We start from the raw sequence: 24,780 nt of genomic DNA, 5'->3' as shown, positions 1-24,780 counted from the left end.
ATTCGTGAAAGTCAATCGCTGAATGTATTCAAGAGCAGATTAAAAGAGCATCTTCTGTCCTTATAAAATTGTATTGTATTGTATACAGATATGTATGTATTTTGGTTATAATTATATAAGTTACTTTGTATATTTGTTAACATATTTATTATTTCTTAATAGGAACAACTATACTGTTTCCTCCTATTATTGTACGCACACTGCCCGCTGGTAATTAATGTTCCTTTCCACTCAGGGTTTGCTGGAAGAGAACTCTTACAGAGTTAAGCTCGCCTGCTGTACCTTTATCTCATCATCTTTATCATGTATCTTTATTTAATATATATTATATGTTTGTCATTTTTTGTGTACAATAAAGAACAAATAAATAGATAAAAAATTTTGTTTGAGAGTTGTCTCAATAGTATTTAAAAATAATCATACTAATAAATACAAATATTTGTATTGTGCAGGTATCGAACCTGCGATCGAAAGGTGAGTTAGTGTGTTAAACTGAAACAAATTACTCGGCTCGCAAAGTCGAAGCTCCCCTAATCTCCATACTGCGGGTAAATTGACGCAACTTTGTCGCATCACCCCGACTTACCCTAAGACGTTTAAATACTTAACCCCTATTTACTCTAGTTCAATGATAGTTTGCCTGAACTGCCCCGAAATCTGTAAGTTATTGATAGCCATAGCTTATTTTATTAGCTATAGTAGCTTTTTTCCTGCGGCTTCGTCCGCTTTATGAGGATATATTGTTTTTTTTTATAGGTGAAAATGGTATAGCCTGCGCTAACGGGATACGCTGGCGGTGCACCAGTGAAGAAGAAGTCCATGGTACTGCTCATGTCTATAGGCGACGATTACCACTTCCCATCAGGTGGGCTGTCAGCTTGTTTTCCATTCTATGTTGTATATAAAATATAAAATGTGAATATATATATGTATATTATAAGGTACATATTATATTAACCTTTTTTTTTCACAACACAGGGGGCAATGCAAGTGTGCTACCGGCCTTTTGAAAAGGAATAAACAATAAACTTACTTGTGCGAAGCCGAGAAATATAGTGAGAATAATTTCAATTGATCCACTAACGCGGAATTGGATTAAACTGAATAGGCGTCGTGATTAGCATAACATGACGTGATTTTGAGGACTACGGTGGTACGCAGCCATGCCATATGAAACTCTGCCAAGTGCGAGTCGGAGTATGAAATCGTTCATAATAGATTTAATGCCCTCCTATAAAGGGCAAATAGTCCTAGATAGTGGGTCGTAGAGCGAACGCTATTAAATTAATAAACTTTTTTTACATAATACAGGGAACAAACGAACATGTGGCTAACCTGACACAAATGATTACTCAAAAATGCTTAAATCTAAGTTTATTATTATTTCTTTATTCTTTATTGTACACAAAAGGTTATTAAAATGTAAAAACAAACATAATAGTGCACAAGGGCGAGCTTATCTCCAATAGAGATACAGTCACACATGTGTACCAATCGACTTAAATGTTATAGTTAAAAATAAATAAATAAAATGTCTTTACAATTGAAAAGACCAATAGGTATAAATAAATAAATAAAAATATATATAAGTAAATACATATAAATAGATAGATATATATTATATATAATACACAAATATAATAAGTACGTACATCAGCATTGTGAGAGGTAATAATTCTTCAGACATGATTTGAAAATCCCAATGCTTGGGCCATTTCTAATTTCATGAGGAAGTGTGTTCCATAATCTAATTGCAGCCACAACAAAAGAGTCTGAATACGCTTAACCAGAATGAATCGGAGTTCGCAATAAAGAACGATTGAATTAGAATAATATTTCTTTCTTTTTTTTTGATAGTAAGTGACTTTTTTTTAATGGAGGATAATGGCACCCCGCCTGCGATCAAAGGCAGGTCAGTTAGCCTATCGTAATGAATACTTACCTGGGATTCAGCACCATGGTTTCTGGAAGGAACCACGTGGAGGTCGACCTGATATTGCTGATATTGCTAACAATAAGTTAGTTAGACCCCATTACTAAGAATCCTTTTCCCTCCATCTCTAGGATTTTTTTTTGATGGGTGAAAATGGAATGGTAACTTTGCCATTGCTATCGATATACCATACACCGGCGGAGCACCAATGAAGAGTGATAGGTGAGAATTAAAACAGGTCAGTTAACTCATCATGATGAATTCATCAGGAATTAACCATGATAGTTTCCAGGGAGAACCGCGAGGACGTCGACCTGGCTGGGTATATTGCTAGCAATGGGATTCTTAATTAACATTACTAACAATCCCTTTCCCCCCATCTCTAGGGTTCGAACCTGCAACTATTAGAATGTGAGACTATATGGTAAGCTGCTAGATCACGGAGGTCACAGATAATATAATAATGTCTTCAGGGGGGAAAGGGATTGTTATTAATGGAGACTGAGAATCCTATTGCTAGCAATATACCCAACCAGGTCGACCTAAACGCGGTTCTCCCTGGAAACTATCATGGTTAATTCCTGATGAATTCATCATGATGGGCTAACTGGCCTGTTTTCATTCTCATCTATCACCCTTCACTGGTGCTCCGCCAGTGTATCCCTACAGCGCAGGCGGGTTTACCATACCATTTTCACCCAGCAAAAAAAAATACTGTCGAGGTCATAAGAAAAAAACAATACCAACCGTCTAACGGTGAAAGCGACCGGAATGTGCTTACAAATGAAACCTAAATCCAAACTAGACATTCGACGCAACAAAAAATCTGCCTCCTTTTTCCATACCACGGCTCCGTCGCGTACCCTCGACGATTATCATACAAATAGTTGACTTTACAAGATTGAACAGGTATGTTGCGTGACATTATGGTAATGTAATGTGAATTCTTGTGGCGAAAAATTAGATTATTAAAATAAATTAAAAAAAATCCTCTTATCGCTGTTTCGGAGATGTTTCCTTCTATAAATACTCAAATTGGAATGAGATACCTGTCGAAATTTTTCCAAGAGACAGCATGGGGTTCTTCAAAAAAAATTATAAAGGGGTTTCTTTAGTTCGGCAATGCACGCGTAATGCCACAAGGTATTGCAGGCGTTCATAGGCTACGGTAAACGCTTACCATCAGGTGTGCCGTATATTTATTTGCCGCCTTAGTGATGTAACATAAAAAAATGAAACTAGTGATCCGCTCCACGTTCTCTCGGGTAGACAGACAGGAAGATAAATTAGTCTAAATTATCTATAATGATTTTTTAATGAATGATAATGGAATGGCAACCCTTCCAGCTCTAACGGTATACGCTAGCGGGGCACCACCACTACCAGTGAGGTATGATAGATGTAACAACTGCGTGAAGATGGAGGAAGAGGACCTGGCAGAGTATACTGCTAACAATGGGACTGATAGGCCTATATTGGAGGGAAAGGGTTTGTTAGTAATAGAATCAAATAGCCACATTACTAGCAATATACCCTATCAGGTCGACCTTCACGTAGTTTCCCCTGGAAACCATCGTGGCCAATTCTAGTTGAATACGTCAGAGCTAACTGACCTGCTTTCATCATCATCAGTCATCTATCACTGGTACCCCGCCAGTGTATACCGATAACGCAGGCGTGGTTACCATACCATTATCACCCATTAGATAGGCCTATATTAAGCAGTGGACAGATAATGGCTGAAATGATGCTAATGATGATGCTATTAATAACAAAACCATTTTACAATAATTATATTTTGAAGGATTTATCAAAAATCCTTTATTGTTGCCTAAACCCCGTGACATAAAAGGAAAATAAAATTCGTGTCGAGAACTGCTTCTTTTTTTCTAGTCGATTAAAAGAGACCCTCCCGAATAGATTTCCCATAACACCATACTTCATATTCTCGGCATTGACCCTTTTCTATGTCGATGATATATTACGTCCCATTCTTGTGAATTCACATTCAAATATCCGTTTTTTTTTATATTTTATATTTCAAATATTTTATATTACATTACTAACTTATATGTCATTCTAAGTTGTATAAAATATATATATATATATAAATGGACATGAGATTTTAACATATATAGATATGATAGATTTTAATAAATATACTTAATCAAAAATTTTTTTTCTTCATATGTTAATCACACAAAAAATACTGCATCAAATTGGATGCGGTTTTCACCAGTTTATTCCTGATGATTGAACTTAAAATCAAGTATTTTTTTTTTATTATACACCATTTATAAGATATTAAGGCTATTAGTTCCAAAAGTCACGCGTACAAAATTATTGGCAGGAGCTAGTCTTATCTACGAGTAGTTACTAGACGCGATACCCTTCATCTAGTAATTATTTTCATAATATATTATAGTATAACAATAATCGATGATAATAATGATATCATCCGTTAATTGCCAAATGCTGACCCTTCCCTTTGGGGGGTTTTGCCAGTAGTTACCACGCTTGGCAGGCGATTTGTCAACGGCAGTTAAGTATTAAGTCTCTCAACTATTAAGTTTCCTTAATGGCTTCTTAACACATTTACGGGAAAGAAAAAGCTGGTCCTTTCTATGCCGGGACCACACGGAAATAGTTTTCGACTACCTGCTAAATTTAGTACCTACATAATTCCGCCAAAAAAACCCCTAACTGCGGTTGGCAACCAACCAGCCTACCGGGGGGAAGGGATTGTTAGTAATGGAGACTGAGAATCCCATTGCTAGCAATATACCCAACCAGGTCGACCTTCACGCGGTTCCCCCTGGAAACTATCATGGTTAATTCCTGATGAATTCATCATGATGGGCTAACTGGCCTGTTTTCATCCTCATCTATCACCCTTCACTGGTGCTCCGCCAGCGTATCCCGTTAGCGCAGGCGGGGTTACCATACCATTTTCACTCATCAAAAAAAAAAACCAAACCAGCCTACCAAGCATGGTAACTACTAACAAAACCTTATGGGGGAGGCCCAGTCGGCAGTAGATAGTTAACAGTAGATATGATAGAATGAATGAAAAATGAATTGTAAACTTTCAATAAATATACTGCCTCCCCCGAATTAGGACTTGGGATTAAGCTCATATTTTGTACAAAGATTACATTTGACTCCAATTCACAAAGGCAAAGCTAGTGGTTACAGCTATTTGAATATAAATTACAGTGCTTAGAAACTCGGACAGTTCCTTTAATCTTCATAGTGTAGGTAATTTAACGCCATTTTATCACGTTAACTTAAACGGACAGGATAAATACTTAAGAGGGCCTTTTTCGTAAGATCTATTTCTACTTCTACATTGATATCCTTATTAATATTATTAATCGGAATCTGAGTTGGTTTGTTTGTTACCTTATATTGCCTTAAAGCTTAATGAAGCAAAATTTGATATACACGTACTATATAGCACTTTCAGATCCAAGATTTTTTTTCTTTCAGATTAAATATATTTTCGTGTTTTGGAGCCAAGCCATCTTGCCGGCACGCACGAGACTACTGCACCACCTAACCGCTAAAATGATTTCTTATTGGCTGGTTTAGAATCTCACTATCATGTTATTTCAGCTTCGTGCGTAAAAATGAATTGCGTTCGGTTTTAGAATTTTTTAAAGTTACAACTCACGCCCGTATCGTTCAGGTCTGAAAGGGATAGAATGGAAAAAGGTATAGGTTACTTTTATCCTGATGAGTATGACTGAGTAAATATACCCTGGTCATAGATCTGCCTACTGCTACAATGATTTGCCTTGTTCATACCCTAATTTGGCCTATTATTGGTTATGCTGATGTTTTTTCTTATGCTACTTAAAATGGCAAACAAACTGACCACGACTGACGGCCCACCTGATGGAACGTGGTAACCGTCGCCTATAGACATGAGCAGTTCTACGCACATAACAGAGTATACTGTTTCACCCATGATACTCCCCATGCGTTGCCATTCCTGAGGACTCAGGTGTTATTCACGCTCGTTATCAAAAGACTTCCGTCTAAACCGTTATTAAAAAAAGTTGATGTTTCATTTTAAACTTCAAGTGTATTCATCATGATGGGTTAACTGACCTTGCTTTTTTATCCTCACCTATTATCTCTCACTGGTGCCCCGTCAGCTTATACCGTTAGTAATAATATATATATATATGGTCACCGACAACACCTACGGCATTGCAGGTGTGCTGCCGGCCTTTTAAAAAGGAATATACTCTTTTCTTGAAGGTTATGTTGTCGTATCGGTTCGGAAATACTGCTGCTGGAAGTTGATTCCAAAGAGTGGTTGTGCGTGGAAGAAAGTGCCTTGAAAAACGCACGGTGGAGGACCGCCACTCGTCCAGATGGTTGGGATGAAATTTTAGTTTATGGCGGGTTGTACGATGGTGAAAATCTGCAGCAGGTATCAATCCGAACAATTCTTCAGAGCACTCCCCATGATAAATTCGGTAGAAGATGCACAGAGATGCAACATCTCTACGCAGTTTCAGTGGGTCGAGCCGGACAGTAAGACGCCGATCGTCAACAATTCGAGCTGCCCGACTTTGAATGCGGTCTAACGTATATATATATATATATATATATATATATATATATATATATATATATATATATAGTTTATATATTAGTTGGCAAATTGTGGTTGTCCACTTGTCTACCAAATTCAACTGCCTTCAAAACGAAAAGAGTATTTAATTTATTTGTATTTTTTTCTACATTTCTTACCATCAATTATAAACCGATTTGGAAAATTATTCTTTTTTTACCTGAACAAACATACACTTTATTTTCATAGAAATATTAACAAAATCCATTTAGAAGTTTAATTAAAAAAAAAAAAACAAAAACAAAATAACTGATTTTGCACAATTCAAGCTGGTTTTACTGTGGAACATAACCTTACTTAATAAGAAAAAAAAATTAAAAAAATTTAAAAATCACTTGAACGTTTGCATAATTAATACTGATTCCCATGGACGAGTTCCCCAAGGAGATAACTAATTTGAATACGAAAGCAATAAAAGTGAAGTAAGGACGGTGATGACATAAATTGTGGCTACAAAGATTCTCTCTGTTTGCGATTTAGAATACTAAGATCTCATTACCTATCTCTCTAATTTGCTTTGATGTTTACTACGTGTGTTTTTTTTATTTATTTATTCATTAGTACAAATATGTGTACACGGTGGACTTAATGCTAAAAGCATTCTCTCCCTGTCAACCATGGGGAAGTGTCAAAATACTGAAATGCGGTGCTAGTCATTATTGATATAAATGCATACTAAAATTACATATATAAACGAATAAATATATACAAATAACAAATATACTTACACATATATGATAAATACTATATTATACACGAAATTGAGAATAATATAAAGCACTTACTGATTTACCTTGATCTATTTAGTACATTTATATATTTATGTATTATTATTTATATTATATATGTATGTTTATGTATTGTAATCTTATTTTTATATAAATGATATTTAAAATATTATGCATTTTATTGGGTTACTTTTTTGTATTTACTGTGTCTGACTTGCGCCATCTACCTTTCTCTCTGTACTTATCTACTATTCATGCCAGGTTGTCTGCAAGAGATTGCTTCTAGTGATAAGGCCGCCTTTTGTACATGCACATTCTGTATAAATACTTCTTGTATACATCTCTATTGTGCGCAATAAAGTTCTAAATTCAAATTTAGAATAAAAAAATATTCAGGAATGTGGACAAACTTTTTTTGTGCAACATAGAATGGCAAACAAACAACCCACCTGATTGAAAGTGGTAACCGTCGCCTATAGACATGAGCAGTACCGTGGACATGACAAAGTATATGCAGTTTCGCCCATGATACCGCCCATACGTTGCCATTCCCGAGGACTCAGATGTTATTCCTCTGTACCCAGTAAATTCACGCCATATCCCACCCTTCAAACTGAAACACAGCCATGCAAACACAACTGCTTAACGGTAGAAACACGAATGGGACAGAGGTAGCCAAGCAAACGACTTTTGTACAAAGTCTTCCTCTGGTAAACTGATTGTTACCAGTAGACATTAGATTATTTTTCTGCCATGTGGTCCCAGCATAGAATGGGCCACCCCTTTTCCTGTAAGTATCGTAAGAGGCGACTAGGGGAACTTTATGGTTGAAGGATGGGCAGCAGCATACATATTAAAATATCATCAAAGGCCTGACTGCGGTTGCCAACCTACCTGTCAAGCGTGGCAACTACTGGCAAAACCCCTTGGCGAAAGCCTATGTTCAATTGTGGGCAGTTAACAGCTGATGTAATGATGATGATGATTAGATCTTTTAACCGATTTCCAAAAGAAGTTTCTTAATTTGGTTGTATTTTTTTTAATGTTTTTTATTTCATAACTTCATCAATTGTAAATCAATTTGGAAAACTCTCTTTTTATCTGAAATATAAGTCCCCATAGCCGCTTCTTACGATACCCATGGGAAAAATAGGGGATTATTATTATTAGGTTGAAATAGGGGTCTAATAATTACCATCAGGCGAATCGTATGCTATATTGCCATTACTAATAAATCCTCCTTACAGAGACCTATAAAATTCTACGTAGATATAATTGTGAGCTGTTTAGTAAATACCAGAACTAAAACTCAACTTTGGAAGCTTAAATATTGGTTTTATAATAGAATATCAATATTTATGATCTTTCAGCTTTTTGCTCAAAATCGAATCAATTACCACTAAAACCTCTTAAATCAATGTAATTAGATGCTAATAGATAAGACGAGAAGCCGCTCCGGAGTCTTATTATCTCGGGCACGGTTATACGATATTCGAACCTATTTCTAACCAATTAAAATTCACTATCTAAAACCAACACACCGCCTATGTAATCCGAGATGATAATAGCGTTCAGAAATATCGAACAAGCATAAACGAACCTTATAAGCTGGTATAATAAACCAAGACTATATATCATAACAATAAAGACTATTTTCGCATCACAAATAATAAAGTATAAAAAAAAATTTAAAAAAATTTTAGACGTGATCTCTATGCATCATTTATCGTAAAATTTAAGATTTATGACTTAGTTAAAACATGCATATTCATACTTTTTACCAATGATTAGGCTGTATGGCTTAGTTCCTTTGCCTTTTCCATTGTAGATAAAATAATACTACAACTGCTATAAGTTTTTTTAATGTAATCTGTCATTTGGATTAACGGCCATATTGAATTTAATGTGATGTTACTAACTCCAGAGTTTTCTATTTTTTCAAACCCTTTCATTTGAAGCCCATATTAAGGAGGTTAAAAAAGTACATGATCCGCCATGTTTATGACAGCATCCATTTTTTTTTAAATATTTATGACTTGGTTGCAAGATCTTTAAAACGTCATATTTTCTAAAAATTTTATGGAGGACACTTATAATTACTTATATTTACACACAAAGGTATCAATAAAAGTTTTTTAAATTTATTTTTTAATATATTTGTATAGGAGTAATTAATCCTTTGTTAAAATAACTACTTTGAAAATATTACAATGTTGACTTAGATTAGATAGATACAGTTTCTCTATACAAATGCTTGGCCAAAAACATTGTTAACTAATTAATCTTCCAAGATTTGACCTAGACAAACAAACTAAATGTATGCAAATAAAAAAAAAAAAACAATCCAAAGACAAATGCAGATACATTTTCGTCTGATGGCCACTTAGTTCGAATTTAAAGAAAACTGTATCCATCCGGCGCCTCGCATAAAACCTGATAAGCTCAAATATATTGCCTATAAGTCCCGATGTTTTTTTTCCTTTCTACCAAATAATCTTCTTAACATTTGAATGGAGGAAAACTTTAGAGATGTTCGCGAGGCTGTAAAACGAAATAAGTCCTTAGCGATAAGAGTCAAATTTTCTTAATCCTTAATAGAACGTATTAGATTTTAGACGGATTCTAGGAGGATTAACAAAATCAATTTTACAATCTATAGTACTGTATACATAGACTAGCGACACGCCCTGGCTTCGCACGGGTAGTAGAGCACATAATTAGGTTTACATTTTTTGCATCAACTTGTTGCGTAGAGTATGAATTAGATAGGTATAGTAAACTAAACTTGAAAGATAGAAATATGCCATCGTGAATTTTTCTGTAAAATATATAAATAAAAGAAAAACAATCCCGCCATACTTTGTTTTATTATATCTCAAACGGATTAGGCAGCGTTTTCGTTGAAAGCTCCCAGTCGACTTAATTTCTTCCGACATCTTAAACAATGATCGTCATATTTCAATAAAATAATACAAAACAATATTAAATTTTATAATATAAAATAAAACTTCCTCTTCAATCATTCTATCTATTGATTAAAACTACATTGAAATCCGTTGTGTGCTTTAAAAGATCTAAGCGTACAGACGGCAGGAAGCGACTTTTTATTATTATTTATTCGCCATATAGTTCCAGTATAGAATGGGTCACCCCTTCCTTTCTCGTGGGTTTTTTTATACAACTTAGAATGAGAAACAAGCTGACGGTCCACCTGATGGAAAGTGGTAACCGTCGCCTATAGACATGAGCAGTACCATGCACATAACAGAGTATATTGTTTCGCCCATGATACCCCCCATGCGTTGCCATTCCTGGGGACTCTGATGTTATTCCTCTGTACCCTGTAAATTCACGCCATATCCCACCCTTCAAACCGAAACTCAGCCATGCAAACACAACTGCCATAGTTGGCAGACGGGTTAGCAACCGCAGTTAAGCTTTTAATGATGTTTTAAGAGGAACGCTGTTAATCCTAAATCCCTCTACCTTTAAGTTATCTTAGTCGCCTTTTACGACACCCAGAAGGAGACTTTGTACAATAGTCGTTTGCTTCGGTACCTCTGTCCCAATCGCGTTTCTACCGTGAAGTAGTTGCGTTTGCATGGCTGTGTTTCGGTTTGAAGGGTGGGATATGGTGTAAATTTACAGGGTACAAAGGAATAACACCTGAGGACTCAGGTGTCACTACAAAACAGTAATTCCATGGTACTGTATAATTTTTTTTGGGCCGTCAGCTTTTTGCCAAACAAAAAACATTTTATTCTGACATCTAAAACAGCCTTACATCTTTACGAGCAAGTGTTTTTTTTTTTTTACCAATGAAACTGAATTCTTCCATAATAAACGACGAAAAGTTTTAAGCCAGCCGTACTAACATGCCGCATCCAGCCCACGTAAAATGAGAGGCTCAAGTTCTTTATCTTTTTTTAACCCAGTTGTCTGTTTAAAAAGAATTCAGTTTTATTGATTGAACACTGATAGATAGATAAAAAACAGAAAAAAAAATAAACAGCGTTTAACAAAAGGGTATACAAAAATTTTTTTATACGTAATATAATATGTGAAAATGAAATATGTGTACCATAGCGATGCAAAAATACAATAACTCAGCGAGTTGTTTGCTTAATATGTAAAATGATGTGTGTGTATATGTATGTGTGTGTGTGTGTGTGTGTATATGTATGTATGTATATATGTGTGTGTATATATGAATATAATTTTTATATATTTTTAATTTGCAAAAGATGCTTTTTTAATTATACAGCACTATCATATCTACTTGTACAACAATTAGTCCATTACCTTAAGGTTGTCTTGAAAAGATTGCTCTCAGCAATAAGACCGCCTTACTGCACTTGTACAATTATATCGTTGTGTTTGTAAATTGCCTTGCTTATTTCCTATATTGTATAATGCAAATAAAGTATACTCATTCATTCATATGTATTATTGTGTACAGATATGTATGTATTTTGATTTTAATTATATGAGTTACTATGTCAACAATTTATTTTTTCTTAATAGCAACAACTATACTGTTTCCTTCTCTTATTGTACGCACACTGCCCGCTAGTAATTCATGTTCCTTTCCACTCAGGGTTTGCTGGAAGAGAACTCTTACAGAGTTGAGCTCGTCTGTTGTACATCTTTATTTAATATATCTTTATTTATTTATTGTGTGTAGTATAAAATAAAATGAATAAATAAATAATTATTAATAAATTCGATTTAATGTGAATAATACTTACTCTCGAATACTTTCCTTTAAAAAAAAACATATTCCTGTAATATTTTTTTGTAAATCACATTTCTTTTAAAATTCCAAATCAACACTTGATCCTTGGTCCTCAGAAAGTAAAGGACTCAATAGACAGAGGTCAGATTGATAAGTTCTGTGGTTCCCGGTCATTCAGTCCGTTTCCTTTGACCCTTCCTAGTATATGACAATGGTTGTCAGACATGTTTTAAAAACAGAACCAACTCGTTTTGATACTTTTAAAATGTTATCGAAACATCATTATATTTATAATAACGAAATTATCATGTACAGATTTTCTACATGTAATATACTAGCTTTTACGCGCGGCTTCATCCGAGTTATCTTCACTAACCAGGGTAAAAAGCCTAGGCCTATTCTCTATCTCATATAGTACGTATATATATATATATATATATATATATATATATATATATATATATATATATATATATATATATATATATATATATATATATATATATATATATGTATATATGTTATAAAACCAAAATACAACCATGCAAACACAACTGCTTCACGGTTGAAACATGAATTGTACAGAGGTACCCAAGCAATCGACTTTGTACAAAATCTCCCTTTGGTGAATAATAATAATAATAAATTCCATAGTATATAAATTTATAAATTTATAAATTGGAATTTATTATTCCAATTTATAAATTTCACTTCAAATTATCTTTGATTACCAAATAATCAACAAAAACCACAAGTCTCGATTCCAAAGCCGTTTAGTATTTCTTGTCTAATTTTGTTTAGTGACCAATCACCTCAAAGCGTTGAAGGGCTAAGTTGATAAAAAATAAATAAATAATTTAAAAACATTTATATATGATAAAACAAGTTGTGGATGTAAAATCTGTCTGTTTGTCTATTTCTGTCTATTCGCGATAAGACATCATAAACTAACAAATATTGTTTACAGAGTGCATCAATGTAAATGCTATATTAATATTGTTACTGTTAATATTGTTTATTTTTTTTTAATTGTTAAATTTTATTATTATTAATTGAATAAATTGTTGATGTAACTTTATATCAATATGATTTTCCTTATAACACTAAAGTATCATGTACCCAATAATAATTTTGCATTATATTAGACTATTTAGGCGAACATTTGTAAAATGGATCAATAATTACAAAAATTACAAAAATAAAATATTAAATACAATGTATCTAATAAATTCCATGTATAAATTTCATTTAAATTATCTTTGATTAAATTAAAAAAAAACCACAAGTATATATATATATATATCTTTAGTATTTCTTGTCTTATTTTGTTTAGTGACCAATTACCTCAAAGCGTTGTAGGACTAAGATATAACAAACAAAAACTCATCACTATCACTACATATTATAAAACAAAATTCTCCGCCATGTTTGTCTGTCTGTCTGCCTTTTCGCGATATATATATATATATATATATATATATATATATATATATATATATATCTGTTGATTGATTCAGTTTATTAACATATTATTATATAAAAATATTATTAATAATTGAATAAATAGTTGATGTAACGTTAAATCACTTATATGTATGTATTAAATGTAATGTATCATGTACCCAATAATAATTTTGCATGCTTTAGACTATAAGGCGAACATTTGTACTTCACAGTGGATCAATATCTGTAAAAACAATGTTCTGGCAAATAAAAAAATTTAATGTAATCTAATCTATTATGTATTATCATTTATTTAAAGAATAATAGTTGAATTAAAAAAAAAAATATTATATATATATATATATATATATATATATATATATTTAAGAGCTTGCTCTTGTCGGTGGAGACTTGCCAATCCTACGATTTTCAGCGAATCTCTTCACCTCTTGATACGACACGACACCAACTCCTGTTCCCCCTGATCTGCCTGATGTATATATATATATATATATATATATATATATATATATATATCTGATGATTATTCAGTCAGCCAGATCACGCCAGTTTCGTCGGAACTATTCGCTTTTAGACGAAATAAACACTTGGATATTTACATAAACGTCCAGCGGTTATCATACGTCGAATCGACGGATATAATATAAATAAACGGTCCGTAATTCAAGTGCTCTATGAGTAAGCTAACATTTATTACAAGTATTTCTATAAATACCGTCAAGTTTCATTTCTAGTAACTACTTCCCTAGTAATTACTTCCCCCCCAATATGGTCAGGTCAAATCGCATTATATTTTACTATAGAAAAATATATTTTTTATATAACTTAGAATGGCAAACAAGCTGACGGCCCACCTGATGGAAAGTGATAACCGTCGCCTATAGACATGAACAGTACTATTGACATAACAGAGTATACTGTTTCGCCCATGATACCCCCCATGCGTTGCCATGGCTGAAGCCGCGGGTCACGACTAGTATTTAATGAATATTTCATTACACCGCTATCCTCATGTAAAAATATTCAATTCAAAATATTATGCTATCATTTAACAAACATAACAGTATTCACCGAAATGTCGAGAAAATATTTATTTTCAATTTTTATACGTTATTTTTATGTTACAGAAATGATTTCGCAAAATACACGTGTAAGTTAAATACAGAGTGTTTGTTACCAGGAAACCTTCGAATTAAGAAAAATACTAGGTTTTAACTTATGATACGTATCAATTAGACAGTGAATTTGTTGTATCTTTTTTTTTATGACACTGAGGTGCCAAACAAGCATACGGCCCGCCTGATGGTAAGCGGTTACCGTAGCCTATGAACGCTTGCAATACCAGGGGTATTACGCGCGCGTTGCCGACCCTGAAGAAACCTCTTTACCCCCCTTTTGAAGAATCATGCTGTAGTCTCTTGTAATCTGTTAAAAAAATAAAGTAACAAGCAAACAAATTTAATTTCATAAAAAAATATAAATATTTTACTATTATAAAATATTTAGTCGAAAGCTAACGAACAGGCACAAACCTGTGTGTCTCTGTGTATGCTGTAAGTAGACCAGCAGCATGGCTCCACCTGGTTGGAGTCCAGTCCCCAGAACTCCAGCTCCTCCTCGAACAGAGGACCGCACACATTTGTGGGGTAATGTAGCTTTCCAGTCCTGAAACAAAATATATTTGAAAATATTTATTTGTACCACCAATAAACATCTCTGCTTGTCCCAATAAGAGAAAGCTTACGTAAAATTTAAATAAATAAATAAATAAATAAATATGGTTTTTATTTTACATATATTGTTGACGCCGTCAGTTTTATTATTTCAACTATAACAAGCTAATGCAAAAATGTAAGCATATATGCTCCACTATCCGTGCGAAGCCGGGGCGTGTCACTAGATTATGTATTAACGCACGCGACGAAATATATTTTATAGCTTTTTATTTTACACCTTGAGTTACGTTTCTAAAGTTTAAGTAAGGATCCCTAATCTTTTCTAGCAATAAATAACTCAGGGTAAATGTAGCTATCTAATGGTGAAAGAATTTTTGAAATCGGCAAAATAGTTTTTGTGTTTATTCATTACAAACATGCATTTTTTTTATACAATTCAGAATGGAAAACGAGCTGACAGCCCATTGGAAAGTGGTAACGTGCCTATAAAAATTATTATTGACATAACAGTTATTCGTCATTGAACATGAAAAGTAAAATTGTGTTTTTGATTTCCTCAGGTGTTATTGTTTGTACCCAGTAAATTCACGCCATATCCCACCCTTCAAACCGAAACAAAACCAAGCAAACACAGCTGCTTCACGGTTGAAACACGAATGGGACAGAGGTACCCAAGCAATCGACTTTCGTACAAAGTCTCCCTCATACACACAAAAATACAAATCATTCCTCTTTATAATATTAGTGTAGTAATAGATAAATTAAAAACAAACGAACATATCACGAGAAATGTAGTCGAATAGGGAACTCTCTTTGAAGTCAATATAGATCACGTATATCCACTAGGAGAACCACTCAGCTGTTCTAGGAAAATATGTTTACTTCACCGTCTAATAACGTTCGTCAATTATCCTAACTGCTTGCGTAATCCTTTACATTAAGTTCTTGTAAACAATATTAAATATTCAATGGTAAATTACATAGTGTTTAGATTAGGTGAATTTATTTCTCGAGATTGTAATGTTTATAACATATTTTCAGTATTTAAACATGATTTAAACGATTTTACACTTAAATAACTATCAGTTTAACTGACGTGTAATGTATGACGTATTTCAATCTGTATTTATGTTTCTGGTGCAATAAAGAATTAAGACCAGAGGGAGACTTTGTACAAAAGTCGATTGCTTGAGTACCTCTGTCCCATTCGTGTTACAACCGTGAAGCAGTTGTGTTTGCATGGCTGTGTTTCGGTTTGAAGGGTGGGATATGGCATGAATTTACAGGGTACAGAGGAATAACATCTGAGTCCTCAAATGGAAACAAAATCATGGGCGAAACACATACTGTTATGTCCATGGTACTGCTCATGTCTATAGGTGACGGTTACCACTTTCCATCAGGTGGGCTGTCACAAAGTTTGCCATTCTACACACAAAAAAAAATTTATTGCACAAAAATATAATGCATATTTAAAAAAATATATATTAATTATAAAACTCATATTTTTTGATAAATCTTTCATTATTCATCCACTGTCAATATAACCCTCCCCCATATCCACTATGAAGAACGGTCAGCCACCTGTTCAATGCCAATATGTTTACTTCACCGTCATAATAACGTTCGTCCAATTATCCAACTGCTTGCTTATCCTTCGGGTTATGTCGGTTATTTTGGTTCTTTTAAACAATTTTTTTATTCAACACAGGGAAATTACATGCGTTTAGATTAGGTGAATTTATATCTCGATGATAACAGTAAGTTTATAACATATTTTCAGCGGCATTGCAGGTGTGCTGCCGGATTTTAAAAATAATATGCTCTTTAACTTGAAGGTAATGTTGTCGTATTTCGGTCTGTATTTATGTTGCTGGAAAGAATTAAGATTCCAAAGAGTGGTTGTGCGTGGAAGAAAGTGCCTTGAAATCGCACGGTGGAGGACCACCACTCGTCCAGATGGTTGGGATAAAATTTTAGTTTATGGTGGGTAGTACGATGATGAAAATCAGCATCATTTCAGGATTCTCGTTTCGGATTCTATCAGGCTTAGCTTTACCATATTATAAATGTTAAAATGAGTTCGTTTATTACCTTATAGCGCCATGACGGCTTAAGCAATCACTATGAAATTTGGTATACACGGTTACAGGCTATTTCTTATCTCTATCACTGAACATCCGGTCACGCAGACGGAGTCACGGATAAAATTTAGTATATTCCTTATAATATTTATAACTATCTTCAACACTCTAAATTGCTTTATAAATATCATATATGTTATAGATTTACATTATTGTACATATCCTCTCAACTGTGTCATGCAAAATGGTGGAAAATCCACATCTGTGGCGTCCCTGATGAACACAGCCATAAAGAACGGTCCTGAAAAACCATTTTTCCTGAAATGCCACTCAAGAACCTTTAAAACTTCAGATCAGATTTATATTCCAACTAGATTTCTTATGTAATTTCTTACTCTACACTCGAATTGCATTGCAACTATTCTATGAGAAATAAAATGGGATCACCTATAAATTACCTTTTATTTTTCAATTATTAAAAAACTAAGACTGCTGGAAGTTATATTTTTTGTACAAATTATATACTTAAAGAATTAAAAAAAATGGCGGTGGAGGACTGTTCCAGATGGTTTTTTTTAGTTTTTTTGCACTTGTTTATAAACATGGTGAAAATCAGCAGCAGGTATCAGATTCTTGTTTCGGATTTCGGATCAGGCATATCTTTACTTAATAATATTTATAACTTCTTCTTCAACACTTTAAATTGCTATATAAATATCATATATGTTATACATTTACATTATTGTACATATACATATCTCTATATGTATTTAAAAAAAGAACAGAGTTCCGTGCCTCCAGTCAAACTGTTTACAATTACTCCTCTCCATCCAAAGGTTGCCTGGAAGAGATCGCTTTTAGCTATAAGGCCGTCCATTGTGTTCTTAATGTAATATTTTCTTGTAATTGTTTGTATTTATAATAAGTTTACTATTGTAATCTTATGGAAGAAACAATAAAGGGTATGTATCTATCTATCTATGTTAGAATCAAATGCAGCTACGAGTAGGCACCCCTGTTTACTGAACTTATAAAGGAATTTCCTGTTTCACATGGCTTGTTGATCTTGGTAATCGTGTTTGTGTACATAAACCACTATTCGAGCCACACACTATATAGATACAATAATAAGCCAATAATACACAGAATCTGTACTAAATCAAATGCAAAAATAGTTCAAATAATAAGTAACAAGTAACTTCCGACCATCGTACAGCTCGCTATCGACAGGGAGTTCACCCTCGTACCTTAGAGCTGAGATTTTTTTTTATACAACTTAGAATGGCAAACAAGCTGACGGCCCACCTGATGGAAAGTGGTAACCGTCGCCTATAGACATGAGCAGTACCATGGACATAACAGAGTATATTGTTTCGCCTATGATACCCCCCGTGTGTTGTCATTCCTGAGGACTCAGGCGTTATTCCTCTGTACCCAGTAAATTCACGCCATATCCCACCCTTCAAACCGATACACAGCCATGCAAACACAACTGCTTCACGGTTGAAACACGAATGGGACAGAGGTACCCAAGCAATCGACTATTGTACAAAGTTTTCCTCTGGTAAGAGGTTAGAGCTGAGATAATCGCATACAGTGCAGTTTCAAAGATGTTTTCTCTCACAAACGCTCAGGTTATGAAATGAACTCCCTGTCGAGATATTTTCTAGAGACTACAGCATGGGGTTCTTCAAATAATGGGGTGATAAGGTTTCTTCAGAGTCGACAGCGCGCGCGTAATACCTCTGGTATTGTAGATGGTACAGGCTGTGAAGACCGTAAGTGCATAATATTCTAAATATCATTTATATAAAAATACGATTACAATACATAAACATACATATATAATATAAATAATAATACATAAATATATAAATGTACTAAATAGATCAAGGTAAATCAGTAAGTACTTTATATTATTCTCAATTTTGTGTATAATATAGTATATGTCATATATGTATAAGTGTATTTGTTATTTATATATGTTTATTCATTTATATAATTAATTTTAGTATGTATGTATATCAATAATTACTAGTACCGCATTCGAGTATTCTGACACTTCCCTATGGTTGACTGGGAGAGAATGCTTTTAGCATTAAGTCCGCCAGGTACACATATATGTACTAATGAATAAATAAATAGTGAACTTTCTAATGAATGTAATGTCACGTTTGAGCCATAAAAAAATCACGTCATACTTCACCAAAAACCAGCATCTATTCAATTTTTATTTTTATGATCCTATATATAAAGAAACTTGTACATTTATAAAATACAAGCACGAGGGTACCTCGTTCCACTCGGAAAATTACAAAGTTTATTGTTCAACAAGTTGCGCCCAACAGCGCCATTGGACAAGTACTTTTATATAGAAAAAGGGATAAAATGAGAAATCAATATTATTATAATCTGCAATAATGAAATGGCTTTATAAAACGAAGCCTTCTAAATATGGTGAATGCGTATTTTTCATTTATTTTAATAAAATTGTCTGCCAGCGATTTCGTTCATATGATATAGACATACAAATGCTTCGCCATCGGGGGGAAAAGGATTGTTAGTAATGGAGACTGAGAATCCCATTGCTAGCAATATACCCAACCAGGTCGGCCTCCTCGCGGTTCTCCCTGGAAACTATCATGGTTAATTCCTGATGAATTCATCATGATGGGCTAACTGACCTGTTTTCATTCTCATCTATCACCCTTCACTGGTGCTCCGCCAGCGTATCCCGTTAGCGCAAGCGGGGTTACTATACTATTTTCACCCATAAAAAAATGATTCGCTAAATACTGGTCAATATTTTGTTTATGTCCGATGCGTCGATAAAATGATAATTGTTACAATTTTTTCCTGTCAATCTGTAAGTTTGTTCCGACATCACGCAAAAACCAGAGGGAGACTTTGTACAAAAGTCGATTGCTTGGGTACCTCTGTCCCATTCGTATTTCAACCGTGAAGCAGTTGTGTTTGCATGGCTGTGTTTCGGTATGAAGGGTGGGATATGGCGTGAATTTACTGGGTACAGAGGAATAACACCTGAGTCCTCAGGGATGGCAACGCATGGGGGGTATCATGGACGAAACAGTATACTCTGTTATGTCCATGGTACTGCTCATGTCTATAGGTGACGGTTACCACTTTCCATCAGGTGGGCCGTCAGCTTGTTTGCCATTCTAAGTTGTATAAAAAAAATCACTGCACAAAATTGTATGCAGTTTTCACAAATGTATTCTCAAAGGTCTAACTTTAAAATTAATATATTCTATACCTTGATGCGCCACGTAAAAGATGTCTATTTCTTTTCTTTTTTACTTCTGAAATCCACGCATATACACAGCAGCGGGCAAAAAGCTAATTCATTCTATTAGTACGAGAGATAAATGAATTTTTACATACCTTTTTCTTGCAAGAGTGCGTATTATCATTAAATTATGTTTGCATTATAATATTCACGTACACTGAATCTCTGTTAACGTTAAGTAAACGAACACAAAGCCGACATAATTTCAATTTTTTTTACTCAATCTCCCTTCAACGGAATTCGAAATAAATCTTTATTAACATAAAAGAAACATCTTTTCAGACTTTGCACGTTTTCTCGTGGAATTTCACCTTTTTCCTAAAAGCAGGTGCTATCTACGTATATCAGTATTGTTCACTCAATTTGTGACTTTATTAAAAAGGGTCCAGCTATAATCAACAATGCATCACGCTCGACTGCGGACCGGGCTCCAGAAATCGAATCCCAGCTGAGACCTTTGAATTTTTCATATTCGCCTTTGGAATTTTTATTTAAAAGTGATTGTCACTTGTTTCGTGCTACGGTGTCACGTATATTTGTTGGAATAAAAAATGTATTAATGTCTTTATGTTTAACAAAGGCGGCCTTAAAACTCTTGAGACCACAGGATGATACCGCAACAAGAGTAGTAGTTGTAATCTTACTAACATATTTGATTTTTTTAATATAATAAAACTGTACCTAGACGATATCTGTACATGGGAGATATTTAAGAAAAATTTACTTGATGGATCTTAATATAGGCAATAGAAGCTAAAAAAATTAAAAAAAAATGTGTCTGTCTGTCTGTCTATATCTTTGTTCCGGTATCAAATTTTAGACTCGTGTGTAAACACAAATAAATAAAAATCGTTTATATTCAAACAAACTCAATAATAAGAATTTTTAATAGTCTTTAAGAAGAATGGAAAAGAATAGTGTAAAGAAGAGATAGGATCTGCCAGTTCCTGCAAAGGCGAATTGGAAGCCACTTGAGTATTTATTATTTCATTGATTTCCCTACTTCTGAAATACAAGCGTACGAAATACCGTGTAAAAAGCTAGCAGTCCTATAAAAATACCAATAAATATGAGTAATACGGAAATAATGACGAAGATGCAGCGATTTTAGTGGAGTAACATCAAAAATGAGCGCGGCAATAGAGTGAATGCAGAGTTTATTGCGAATTCTTCTCAACAGATAACATTTTAATCATAAAAAAGTGACATTTATATTGGCTTTGTCTTTGGTGATGATTTAAAAGAGCTTGTAACCAACTTTGTTTCGATAATTTCTTTTCTTTTCTATTCTGTTCCAGGTTTCGCCGATATATATCAGCGGATATATATAATGATTTTTTATTATAATTGATTTTTTCCTGTCTTCTGAACTAAAAATTTTGGAGATTATGGATAGATAGATAGATACTCTTTATTGTTTCCTCCAAAAGATTACAATAGTAAACTTATTATAAATATAAATAATTACAAGAAATAATCACAATGAGTGTTTATCCTGGCAACACGTAGCGAAAATCTACAATTCAGAATTATTTAGATTGTTTCCAAAAATGACATCCTCATAAAAAAAATTATTATAATAATAGGTACTTGTTTTTTTTTTAATTGTTCATTAAAAAAATATTTTTCAAATAAACACTAAGTAATTTTTTTTGTTTTTTTTTTATTCAACATAGAATGGCAAACAAGCTGACGGTCCACCTGATTGAAAATGGTAACTGTCGCCTATAGACATGAGCAGTACCATGGACATAGCAGCGTTATACTGTTTCGCCCATGATACCCCCATGCGTTGCCATTCCTGAGATTTCATGTATTAATTCTTTGTACCCTATAAATCCACTGCCATATCCGACCCTTCAAACCGAAACACAACCATGCAAACTCAACTGCTTTACGGTTGAAACACGAACGGGCAGGGGTACCCAAGTAACCGAATTTTATCTTGATATACCAACACTATCTGGCTTTTGGCTTTTAGCCACAACAGAATATCAGTTTTTTGCTCTTTTGAGGGCAAAGCAGTAAACTAAGTTGTGACCATTTTGTGTTACTGAGACACTCACGAGAAATTCTGTAACCTCTTTCATGTACTTTTTGTTTTTTTTTTTTTTTGTTGTATATTTTTTGTTTTATTTCTTTTAAAATACGTACTAATAGGTAATGTTATTTGGGTGCTGTAAGTGATACAAATAAATTATTATTTATTTATCTATCTATCTAGAAGTGTTTCTTTTTTTATTTCTTTTCATACTTTTGAAATCCACATATAAGAAGTAGCAGGTACAAAACTAGTTATTCAATAATATTTCACTCTTTATTATTATATATTATATTATATTATCTTTGGGACCAAGTGCCAAGATTCGTAATTGACAATGTACATAAACATCGCTTCAGCAAATCGTTGATTCAGAAATGATTACACGCTCTGTTGCACATCTAGCCGTAAATAAGTCACAAGTGACGCAATAAAAGAAAAAAAGTGGTCGATCTTTGATGAAACCTCTATGGGACTAATCTGTATGTATATACTTTCAGATAAAATAAAAGTCCAAATTGGTATAGAACTAACACAGTTATGAGGTAACAATCATAAAAAGAATATACAACGAAATTTAGAAGCCTGTGTGTGAAATCACTTGAGAATAGTATCAAGTTAAAATTCAAATCATCTTTTATTTAAGCAACTTAAAATGGCAAACAAGCTGACGGCCCACCTAATGGAAAGTAGTGTCCGTCGCCTATAGACATGAGCAATAATATGGGCATAACAGAGTATACTGTTTCGCCCATGACACCCCCCATGCGTTGCCATTCCTGAGGACACAGGTGTTATTCCTCTGTACCCTGTAAATTCATCTTTATTAAAATAGACTTGTTTGTAATTACTTTTAAATCGTTGCTTTATTTTAAATCTATTGCAACCTTCGGAAAGTTGTTATCTGCTGAGAAGAGTCCAGCAAGAAACTCAACAATTACTCCTTTAATTCTCTATTAATATTGTTACGATCCGAAACATAGATTTTATTCCTTTACATTATAATTGTAAAAAAAAAAGATCCGGCTCGAAGGACCAAAATCTTCTGGATAGTCCAAGAAGAAAGTTAATTCGTCTCCGCAGGTTAATACGTGGTTTTATTTTATAAAATTTCCCGAATAAATATTATCCACCTAATAACCTGCGGAGACGAATAAACTTTCTTCTCGGACTATCCAAATATATCATTAATAATCAACAACAATCGATATATTCACACACTTTTTCTTCACAATCGGATAAAGGGTATTCAATGTAAACCATTGTTATTTATTTGTAAAGATCGATGCACACATGATCCAGTTTGTTTGGAGTGGCAGTAGACGGGATGAAGTTCTTAGTTGGGCTTAGAGATCGGCTTATTTATACTCATTGCATTGTGTGAAATCCGGGAAGGAATCGTGAGGGAATAAGCTTCGCCTTTGGTATTCTTGGAAGATCGATTTTCACCTTTATAACTGTAGTGCGACTTACAAAACAAAGTTTTGTGATTTCGCCATGATTCAAGTTTGTACTTACAATCGACTTAAAAAAGCACTCATTTTGTTTCATCATCATCATCATATCAGCCTTTAACTGTCCACTGCTGAACATAAGTCTTTGAGGGGTTTGCCTATAGTTGCCAAGCTTAGTAGGTGGATTGACAACCGCAGTCAGGCTTTAGAGATGTTTTAAGAAGGACGCTGCTGCCCATCCCTCGCCTTCCCTTAGCCGGCTCTTACGACACCCACGGGATAGGAAGGAGTGGTTTAAATTCAATTCGGTTATTTTATTTTATTTATTTAGCGCACATAACAGAAGTTTATAAATACAGTTTATGGGTAATTCTCATGAAATCTCGAAATTCCAGTCCTAGTAGTTTTATAATTAGTTTTTACAATAAACTTAACAGACTTAGGATGGTATTTTATTTTTTCAGAAAGAACATGATGAAGGCTAAAAATTTTGGTAATAACTTTGGAATCGTACGGGCATTTATGAGGAATAAAAAATATATAGTACATTGAAAATCATTCCCTCACTATGTCCCAAACTACAGATTAAAACATTGTATGAAGTTATTATAGAAAATTTCTCAAAAATCTGTTTGTAATTATGGCTAGTCTCTTGTAAATACAACAACTTTTAAAATTTCTCTGAATTTAAGATCATAAATCATCAACAAGTT

General features: G+C 33.8%; 1 protein-coding gene across 2 annotated transcripts in view; it reads right to left on the bottom strand.

Moving 5' to 3' along the window:
- The window catches only part of LOC113515742 (potassium voltage-gated channel protein Shaw-like), a 324,996-nt gene that overhangs the window by 220,338 nt on the left and 79,878 nt on the right, over window positions 1-24,780 (bottom strand). For both annotated transcript variants that reach the window (XM_052899177.1, XM_052899178.1), the window contains exon 3: window positions 15,038-15,170. In XM_052899177.1, the coding sequence (XP_052755137.1) occupies window positions 15,038-15,170 (133 nt within the window). The remainder of the gene's footprint in view (window positions 1-15,037; window positions 15,171-24,780) is intronic.

Source organism: Galleria mellonella, unplaced genomic scaffold, assembly GCF_026898425.1.
Source record: "Galleria mellonella isolate WM207_F2 unplaced genomic scaffold, CSIRO_AGI_GalMel_v1 utg56, whole genome shotgun sequence".
Classification (NCBI taxonomy): domain Eukaryota; kingdom Metazoa; phylum Arthropoda; class Insecta; order Lepidoptera; family Pyralidae; genus Galleria; species Galleria mellonella.
The sequence above is the reverse complement of the archived record's forward strand: the minus strand, read 5'-3'. Positions and strand labels throughout refer to the sequence as shown.